The 10,500-nt window shown below is 42.4% G+C and overlaps 2 protein-coding genes across 3 annotated transcripts; one reads left to right on the forward strand and one right to left on the reverse strand.

The window, feature by feature from the left end:
* The first annotated feature begins 105 nt into the window (after positions 1 to 105).
* LOC105557626 (vacuolar protein sorting-associated protein 4A) lies at positions 106 to 5,818 on the forward strand. The gene is made up of 7 exons (XM_012004918.1): positions 106 to 233; positions 562 to 656; positions 719 to 830; positions 2,286 to 2,662; positions 2,749 to 3,016; positions 3,109 to 3,551; positions 4,952 to 5,818. The coding sequence occupies exons 2-7, from the start codon at positions 636 to 638 to the stop codon at positions 5,051 to 5,053; spliced, it is 1,323 nt and encodes a 440-aa protein (XP_011860308.1). The 5' UTR covers positions 106 to 233; positions 562 to 635; the 3' UTR covers positions 5,054 to 5,818.
* LOC105557625 (pyruvate dehydrogenase [acetyl-transferring]-phosphatase 1, mitochondrial) lies at positions 5,764 to 10,367 on the reverse strand. Of its 2 annotated transcripts, XM_012004916.1 has the most exons (4): positions 9,762 to 10,367; positions 9,557 to 9,698; positions 6,608 to 7,084; positions 5,764 to 6,545 (listed from the first exon to the last, which is right to left on the reverse strand). In XM_012004916.1, exons 1-4 carry the CDS (start codon positions 9,891 to 9,893, stop codon positions 5,863 to 5,865), a joined length of 1,434 nt encoding a protein of 477 aa, XP_011860306.1. In that variant the 5' UTR covers positions 9,894 to 10,367; the 3' UTR covers positions 5,764 to 5,862. The 2 variants fall into 2 exon arrangements, with proteins under 2 accessions (XP_011860306.1, XP_011860307.1); XM_012004917.1 differs by lacking the exons at positions 9,557 to 9,698; positions 9,762 to 10,367 and adding an exon at positions 8,842 to 8,931.
* Between the last annotated feature and the right edge of the window lie 133 nt (positions 10,368 to 10,500).

Consider the following 10,500-nt stretch of genomic DNA (forward strand, 5'->3'; position numbering starts at 1 on the left):
ATTCGCCGCGCGGGCCCAAGAGCCCCCGTCTCGCATTTCCATTCGCCCGTTCACCTCGAGGCGACCGACGGACCGCGCCGCGCGACCAATGACGAGGCGCGGTTGCGCGCCATCGATCCCCGGAGCGACACTCGACGGAACGGAGGTGTAAGCCAAGATGACGGCGAATTCGCAGGCTTGTTTAAGGATATCGTGAGAATCTTCACGGTGACAACATTATTCCAGGAAGATTCGTATGTATCCATTCCGCGAATTGTTCTTGCGACAAGGTACCAGGGCGCTGTTCCGGCGTCGTCCGCGAACGATTCGTCGCGCGCGCAACCTCGATTTCGTCGCGTAGTCGCGGGATCGTAACGAGCGAGGAGTATACCTCGACGGTGCGGCGAGTACGTCAGCTCGCGGTTAGCCAGTTCGACCGCGTCGAGACGTCCTGATCGCGATGACGTCGGCGCTTCCGCGGAATTTCACGGCTATGACGACGCTGGAGTAGCCAGCGCGCGGTATCGCCGATGCGAACGAGACGCGACGTCGCGAAGGTTATTAATTGACAAATCGTTTCAGCTCGGCTCTGACAGGCGCGAGTGGCCTGCGTTACGCACCCGACTTCTCAACAACACCCCGAGGAGGAGCTGAGCATGGCTTCGGCGATACTGCAGGTAAGCCGTTTCAGCGGTTTAACACGCCGACGGAGTCACCGTATCGTTCTGTCATCTTGCAGAAGGCCATAGATCTCGTGACAAAGGCCACGGAGGAGGATCGTAATAAGAACTATGAGGAGGCCCTCAGGTTGTACGAGCACGGCGTCGAATACTTCCTGCATTCAATCAAATGTACGTCCAGTGACCAATGGTTAATATACGATAGCAGCCGTATTCCGACTTTCGCCGCCAGTAAATCTCTAGTGTACTCGGAGCGTGGTGTCTTTTTTTCCAAAAGATACAGGCCCGTATTCTCAACGTTCTTTTATCGATAAAAGTGCCTCTAAAAGCAACTGATAAATCTTCCGATTGGCTTCGAGCCACTTTTAGACGAGTTCTTATCGATAAAACAGGATTCAGAATACTATCTGTATCTGTATCTTACTCTGGACAAAATAATTCAGTCTTGTATCTAATCTAATCTAAATCGAAGGAACTTGAGAAATTTAACTGTACCTCTTCACTGAATCCATTGAACATTTATTTTGTATTTGTAATAAATCTTTCGATTGGCTACCAGCCACTTTTAGAGGAGCTTTTGTCGATAAAAGAGGATTCAGAGTACAGACCGTTGTTACAGCTACTATCCGCATCTGTATCTTCCTCTAGGAAAATAATTCAGTGCATCTTGTATCTATCTAAATGAAAGGAACTTGAGAAATTTAACTTGTACCTGTATCCTTGATGGAAAAAGTTCATTCAGTTGATGTAAACTATAGATTTTTGGCGATCTGAATAGTAGAACACAGCTGGTATTAAAGAAATGTTGTAGAATGGCGAGCTCAACGAAAATAATTTGTTCTGCTGAAACAAATTATATTTTCCGTAAATGCAATTGTATCTGAAATGCAGGGTCGGGAAGTAATTCGTTACTTGTGACGAAGATACAGTTACTTTTTGTCGGTAACTTAACTTCATTACTATCTCTTTATCTGTAACTGTAATGTAACTCAATTACTTTATACTACATTTAAACTTTAAATTGCATTTGCGCACAAACGCCTTTATCGACGCTTTACAATTCCAATGCAGATTTGATATTTTTATAATATAAAGTGGATGCTCGTTGAATGTGTAGACAGTGATCAAATTTTAAAGGCCAAAAATAATGAGTTACTATAATGGACGTTAGAAAAATCATTTGTATCCAAACGTGGTCAATTTTTTGTGGTGTTGGCATTTATATATGCATATGTTTTATTTACTAGTTTTTCACTTATTCCAACGACATTTAATAATAATTTAAATGGCCAGTCATGTACCTTTTAAATTTTATGTAACTTAATTGTTGAATTAGGGTGTTGAAAAAGACTAAGTAAAGTCGAAACGTTCACCTATGTAAATTATTAAGAATATAATTGATTTTTCTAACATCCATTATGGTAGCTCGTTATTTTTGGCCTTTAAAATTTGATAATTGATATTTTTATTTTTATTGCAAGAAAGTAAGTGCAGAGTAACGGCTCGCCACTTTTTGAGCAACTGTAATGCGTTACTTTTCAGAATTGGTAACTCGTAACTGCAATTCGATACTTTTATCAAGTAACTTTACCACCCTGCTAAAGTGTAATTGGTAATGGCTTTCAGACGAGACACACGGAGACAAGGTGAAGGAGAGCATACGAGCGAAATGTATGCAGTATTTAGAGAGAGCGGAAAAATTGAAGGAATACTTGAAGAAGAACAAGAAAAAGCCGGTCAAGGCTAGCGCGGATAACTCCAAGAGCGAGGACAAGAAGAGCGACAGTGGTGACAGCGACACCGACAGTGACCCCGAGAAGAAGAAGCTGCAGAGCAAACTAGAAGGCGTTATAATCAATGAGAACACAAATGTTAAGTGGAGCGACGTGATTGGTCTCGATGGGGCTATCGAGGCTTTGAAAGAGGCTGTTATTCTACCTATGCACTTTCCTCATCTTTTTACCGGGAGACGCGTACCTTGGAAAGGTATTCTATTATTCGGGGTAGGTAATTTGGAATACGGCGAATTTGACCGCGTACACTTTGGCCCTTGAAGCGTATTCTCATATTTTTGACTCGCTGCCTTTAGCCGCCGGGAACTGGCAAGTCGTATCTGGCGAAAGCAGTGGCGACGGAGGCTAATCAAGCCACCTTCTTCGCCGCGTCATCGTCGGATCTAGTGAGCAAGTGGCTGGGAGAGTCGGAGAAGCTTGTAAAAAATCTGTTCGAATTAGCGCGACAAAAGGAACGTAGCATTATATTTATCGACGAAGTAGACTCGCTGTGTTCGTCGCGTTCCGACAACGAGTCGGAATCCGCGAGGAGGATAAAAACGGAATTTCTAGTGCAGATGCAAGGTAACGTTTTCCAAGTGAAGTATCCATTTCTCGCCAGAGCGAGCGCGTATCCAGTTCAACTAATGCTACTTGTCTACGTGTGCGCAACGCAGGTGTAGGGAATCATAATGAGAACATACTCGTGCTGGGGGCCACCAACATACCTTGGGTCTTGGATTCTGCGATCAGGCGAAGATTCGAAAAGAGAATTTACATTCCGTTGCCCGAGAAGCAGGCGCGCGCCGCCATGTTCAAGCTGCACCTGGGTAATACATCGCACTGTCTGAACGAGGAGGACTTTAAGAAATTGGCGGGCTCTACCGACGGTTACTCGGGGGCCGATATTAGCATTATTGTACGGGACGCCCTGATGCAGCCGATCCGACAAGTGCAAACGGCTACACACTTTAAGCGCGTCAGAGGACCATCGCCGAAGGACCCTTCCGTTATCGTCGACGATCTACTTACTCCGTGCTCCCCCGGCGATCCGGCTGCCATAGAAATGAATTGGATGGAGATTGAGGGTGACAAATTGTTCGAGCCACCAGTTACCATGGTAAGGTTTACAGCAGGGTCGGGAAAGTTACTTTATAAAAGTATTTAGTTACAGTTACAGTCAGGTTTGGGAAGTAACTCGTTACTTGTAACGAAGTTACAGTTACAAGTACTTCTTTTTGGTAACTCTAACTTAACTTCGTTACTTTCTCTACATCTGTAACTGTAACTTAACTCAGTTACATTTTTTCGATAACTAGTAACTAATTTAATAGTTACTTTATATATATTTTCAACCTCCATAGATCGCATTAAGCCTTGCATTTGCGCATAAACGCCTTTATCCCCTGCCGGAAATAATTCTACAAAATTCTACAAAAAAATTAAATATAACTGCCAGAATCTAAGAAATTCTACGTAAATTTAAAAAGTGTTATAAAAATCAACGTAAAAATGCTAGAATTGAAACACAAATTTGTTAATTTTTGTAATATTCTACAAGTAAGCAGATGTCTTAATTCTTTAAGATTTCGTTGTTTCTCAAATTTTTAAAACTAGTAAAGTTTTGTACTCATTTTTACAAAATTGTACATTTTCATGAAATACTACTTGCAATTATTTCTTGATTTGAGAACATTGTAATTTGTGATACTATTTTATAGATATATTTACAAAGAAATAAATGTTTCAACGAAGATATAAAAATTTCTACAAATTTCTATTTCAAGTCAATTTTTTGTAGTTATTTATATAAATTTGTTCCGCTAAGGTCGCCGCTTTATAATTCACATGCAGATTCGATATTTTTATTTCTATTGCAAGGGAGTAACTGCAAAGTAACGATTCGTTACTTTTCGAGTAACTGTAACTGTAATGCGTTACTTTTCAGAATTGGTAACTTGTAACTGTAACTAGTTACATTGTTAGCGCAAAAACTGTAACTAGTTACTTTTATAAAGTAACTTTCCCAACCCTGGTTACAGTTTCTTCGCTAAAAATGTTACTCGTTACAGTTACAAGTTACCAGTTCTGACAAGTAACGCGTTACAGTTACAGTTACTTAAAAAGTAACGAATCGTTACTCTGCAGTTACTTTCTTGCAATGAAAATAAATATCGAATCCGCATTTGAATTGTAAAACGTCGGTAAAGGCGTTTATGCGTAAACGCAAGGCCTGATGCAATCTGTGGAAGTTTAAAAAATATATAAAGTAACTATTAATGTAACTATTAAATTAGTTGCTAGTTATCGGAAAAATGTAACTGAGTTAAGTTACCGTTACAGATGAAGAGAAAGTAACGAAGTTAGAGTTACCAAAAAAAGTAACTGTAACTGTAACTTCGTAACAAGTAACGAGTTACTTCCCAACCCTGGTTTACAGTTGCTCCTACCATTTCCTTTTTTATGTTTACATGCAAACAAGACGGGTATTTTAATATCTGTGATATTGTTACTTTGTAGAAAGACATGTTGAAATCGCTAGCAACGACCCGTCCTACAGTGAATGAAGAAGATTTGGCAAAGCTAGAGAAATTTAAGGAAGACTTCGGTCAAGAGGGTTGAGAGACTCTCTCTCTCTCTCTCTCTTTCTCGTAATTAAGTAAACGGATTTATAATTTAACGAATACTTTTAGTTATACATGCTTGCCTTATTCCTCTTACGACAACATGCTTGATAATATCTGTATAAATACGTTATACTCGGAAACGAGCCTTTGTCCCTCGTCTTCTCGTTTAGATCTCTTTTGTCCCCCCCCCCCTTTTTTTAAAGCGCAACAGCAGATGCAGTCCGGTATCGTGAGCTTATCGCTTGTTTACTTAGTGAAAATGATACATAACTTATGAAATAAACCATATATTTTGAGATAAAAAAATTCTTAGACCTTTATCAAGCAATCGCGACAAGAGGTAGATTATTTTCTATCGTAAAGTGCAAAGTAGGAAAAGTGTCGGTGATACATTTGCGAGGTATATGGCAAACTCTGTGTTTAATCCGTCACTATATATAATCACTATGATAAGTACCTAACAAAATTAATTGTAAATCATAGATTTTATATAGTTACTTCCTAATCACCTTCGATCATAGTTTTAAACACTCTTGCGTATGGTATTATCCGAGCGTCTCGATTCGGACTCGACAACGCGGGATCGCCTCGCGGAGTCGGAAGATCGAGTCGCGGCGGCTGGCGAATTGAGAAATTCGCTAGTCGAAATCGACCAAGTACAAGGGTCATGTAACATACTACGTATTACTGATATTCAGAGTACTGTTTTCATGTAAATTGTTTTTATTGTTAACTAAATAAATAACAAGCTGTATACTGATACACGCACCAGTATTGAAAAACAGTGAGAAATTGCGACAGCATTTAGGGGGGGCAGTGTCTTAGAAACTCCGAATCCATGTAAACGACCGTGATGGTGATGTCGTCGCGGAATATCCGCACCACCTCGCTCGGCAGGGTCAGCAGTTGCGACAGCTTCGCGTGATCTATCCCGTACTCCGTGCCGCCCAGGGCGTTCCTCAGCAGGTGCGTCGCCGCGTTGCCATCGAGGGGCTTCTTCTTCAGGCCCTCCTTGCGCTGCAGCAGCATCTCGTTTATATCGGACAACTTCATATTTTTACGGGGTAATCGCAGCGGGTTGAGCGTGACCTTGCCGCTCATGTGCTCCCCGACCAAGCGCACGGCCTGCAACGGCGAGATCAGGTCCCACAGTCCGTCACTGGCCAATATGAGGAACTTGTCCCTCGGCGTCAGCCTGTGGTACCTCACCTCCGGATTGGCCGTTAGATAGGGCGGCGTATGGTAGTTGGGTGGAATCGCCGTCTCGCCGAGAAATGGCACCACGACTCTCTTCATTACGCTTTTGCTCCACTTATAGCGAAAGTCGCCCAACGAGCGAAGCGGCGCCAATTGCCCGAGCAACCTTTCCATCTTGATCACAGTCGACCTCTCGTTCGGCGGATGCTCTGACAAGATTCTCTCCGCTTCCGCACGATTGTCCGCGTTGTGCTCTACCGTCATCATTTTCGCCGACCATCCGTCGTTCTCTAAACAACATCGATTTTAATTGATATCGGGGCAAAGTGAGTGTGACGAGGGAACAACGAACCTGAGAGTATTCCCAAGACGACCTTGCAGTCGCCGACACCGGCGACGTGGAGATGGGGGCCGTCTACGTGCGCCACAGCGGCCACCGTGCCTGACATCGCGACGGCGAGGGTCCTCGCGGCATCTTTCTTATTCAGTTGCAACAGAGCTTCGTTTGACAGGTCGTTGTCCAGTCGGAGAAACGCGCTTTCCAACGCCTTTTCCATTTGAAATTCCTTCTTGATATCCGACTGCACCAAGTCTCGCAGGAAGCTCAAGAAGCTCGTTTGATAGAGCTCCCTGATCTCGGTTACAAATTCTACTTTATCGTTGAATGTCTCGAGCAGATTCAATTTCTTGTCAGTGCCGAGGGAATTCAAGTATTGCTCCAGCAATTTCGGCGGCAGCAGGCAGGCGGATATATAATGAAACAGTCTCTTTGATACCACTTGCGCACAGGCACCACCGCCGTGACCGTCGAAGACTCCCAACAACATACCTACGAGTGGACAAGAAATCGGAATCGATGGTTGCGTTCAGCAGAGAAAGCTACTTTGCAACTATTGTGAAAAATCTCGAATCTGGCGTACGCTCTTAATCTTAACCGAATCTTTAAATTTAAATCTTCTGAACAAAGTTACGATGGTTAAATGTAGTAGAAGATGATGTGGGCAATGTGAGCCGTCACCTGAACTTGGATGAACGAAATTAAAACGATACAAGGTGAACAGTTATACAGGGTGCTCCCGGGTTAAATGGCCAAACTTGAAAGATGTATTGAGGACCTCAAAGCAAGAAAATTTTTCCTCTGGAAATATGCTCGTAAACGTTCCGTTCAAGAGATATTGACGTCTGAAGTGATGAACTTTTAGGAATGAATAATTTCGAAATATGACTATTTCTTTGATTCAGAATTCCTTGTTTGGTAAATATGGCTTCATCTGTCCATAAAATGTTTTGCGAGAATTGTAAATCATAATTTGTTTGATTTAAAAACCAATCGCAAAACATACAGTACGACGGAACTTTGTTTACGAAATCGAAGGTCATTGATAGGCTTTTATTTGCATGGTAAACAAAGCGTCGTATCATCGTACTTACAATTAGTTCGTTGAATGCTTTCGTCGAATAAACTGGTATGAAGTGCCTGTTAATGATCTTCAATCATTAAAACGGAGGATAGCGCAGGCGTGTAACGAAATTACAGACGCACAGTGTCAGTCAGCCACTCATTCTGTCATCGATAGGTGCAATGCATGTCTCCAAGCTGGAGGCCATCATTTTGGACAAAACGTTTAATAATTAAATTTTTATTATTAAAAAGCAATAAAGAGGATAAATCTAAATTATTTCGAAATTATTCATTCCTAACAGTTCATAACTTCATAAGTCAATATCTCGTGAACGGAACGTTTACGAGCATATTTCCAAAGGAAAATTTGTCTTGCTTTGAGGTCCTAAATACATCTTTCAAGTTTGGCCATTTAATCCAGGAGCACCCTGTATATTTTAGTTACATGAGGTACGATTCGAACGTTTCTGTCACGACATGTGACCCTCTTCAGCTGTACATTTATCAATTTTGTAAGCGTTGAAAGTATTTTTATATACAATAGGACGAACAAAGAGTTGCTTAAAATTAACTGCGTATACCGTGGAAACGATCCACGCGTATGAATAACGCAACGAACGCAAATGTATTCCGGTCTATCATGTTATACGGTCAGATATCTAATTTCTCGCCTTCATCTCGTCTGTCATAGTACATGTTAGTGGTCAGACATTTACTTATGAAGAGAATTTGACGGCGGTATCTAGAGACAACGATGTGACACGTATCGAAGTCTGTATTAAGCCAACGGCACACGGTACTATTTTTCCTACTGGATTGCTTACGAGAGCCAATCAGGATTTAGCTTCAAGTCACCTGATCTAAAACTCTGCATCCTGATTGGCTCTCGTAAGCAATCCAGTAGGAAAAATCGTATCGTGTGCCGTTGGCTTTAAGTTCAGGTGACGGCTCACATTGCCCATATCTTCTACTACATTTAACCATCGTAACTTTCTTCAGAAGATTTAAATTTAAATATTTTAGTGGAGCCTTATTTAAATATTAATTAACCGAATCTAACGATATGCTACATTCACAAATTTTACAACAGTCGCAAAGCAGCTTTCTCTGCTGAATGCAGCCAGTGGGTTTGTAGAGAGGTGAAAGTAAGAAACCCTATAAACGTTAATTGAGATCACACCCACGTGATTAATATTGTCCAGATCCAAACCCAGGCTGAGGTAAGTTTTTGCAATAAGTTGAAAATAAGAAATAACGGCTCTCTAGTCTTTATTCCTCCGAATTGGTATTTGCTACACGAGAGCCTTGTGAAATTTATTAAATTGATTAATATTCTCTTTTACTATATTAGCTTTCCCACACAGCACAGAAAGATTGCAGGAAGATTGCAGAAATGTTACATTGCAAGATTGCAATATCGCAGCAACTTGCGCAACATTGCTGCAACGTTTCTGGAGGGTCGCAGCAACGTTGAAATGTCCGCCCTCAGAGAGATTGCAGTGCAATATTTTTGGAATAATTTGTTGTTGTACATAAGCAGAGAATTTACTAATTACATATACATCCGGGCCTTTTTCAATACATAGCAAGCTATTGCAAAGCAACCTAAGGAGATTATGTTGCTTTGCAATAGATGGAGATTGTGAGCAACACCGCACTGATCAAGTATTTAATAATTCGCGCATTATTAGTATCAACAAAGATAACATTATAAAATTCTCGTAATTAGGGACATTTTCTAAATAGAAAATATAGTATTTTCATTATTTTTGAAACATTGCTGCAATATTGCTATCGAAAGTTTGCAATTTATATCCCTGCAATGTCTCTGCAAGATTGCAACGTTTCTGCAATGTAATTGCAACTATCTGTGCTGTATGGGTTCCTCTCGCACTGTACCTTTAGTCAGCAAACATTGAGCCTCGGATCTCGTGTCTTCTATGGGATTATTGGACGCTAATTGATTGGAGTCGTAATACTTCACAGAACCCAAGCCTGAGAATTCTTTGGTGTACTCGTTGGCCTGCAGGACGTTCGTGACCTGCAATCAGACAACAGCGATGGTACGCACGAAGCGGGCAGCAGAAGGGCGATGTAAACGTACCTCCTGCGGCGTGAGCCGCGGCAGTGCCATGTACAGCCGATGGAAGCTTTTGTTGCCGCGAGACTCGCTCGTCCTGGCGTGCACATGTCGGAAACCTTTGACCAAGTCATAGCTGATCTTTTGCAAGACCATCCTACCCCTGGAATCTCGGCAGCCGTTCCCCGTGCTAATATTCCTCCTCGCCCCCGCTTTTCCAGCACATCTTCGACCCCTTGTAGGTTAAAGATACTCGGGGGTAATCGCGGCGGACGAGTTCCCGTTGTCAATTGACGTCGCAACGAGGACTCTGTACCGCTTAATATACCGCGATTTACGTAATACAGAGACGATTCTCTCCCTTCCGGGATTGATTGACGTGCCTAAGGCTCGTGGGGGCAAAACATCGGTTTGGACGTACGCGAGTTGTTGCTCTACGAGCTACGAGTGTTACGACGGATATCGCGATGCGGCGTGCGTAAAAGCCAGCAGCAAACACGTGTAACCCTCAGTGCTGCGAGACGTTACACGAGAATGAACGTAACCATGGTATGTACAGTAACGGTACGGAGCCACGCGACCGCACGCGCGAACTTCGACCCGCGCAGTGATGGGGACGAGCCGGGTTTTTAACATGCGCGGTGAAAACAGTAAAGGTGCATTTTCATGCTGACGCTTGACGCTCACTTTGAGCGTCAAGCTAGTTACTTTGGGGACTTTTTTGAATTGTAGCGTAAAGGTACCATTTCATGCGCAGCATACT

This window comes from Vollenhovia emeryi, unplaced genomic scaffold (genome assembly GCF_000949405.1).
Source record: "Vollenhovia emeryi isolate VEMERY1.0 unplaced genomic scaffold, V.emery_V1.0 DF939441.1, whole genome shotgun sequence".
Taxonomy (NCBI): Eukaryota; Metazoa; Arthropoda; class Insecta; order Hymenoptera; family Formicidae; genus Vollenhovia; species Vollenhovia emeryi.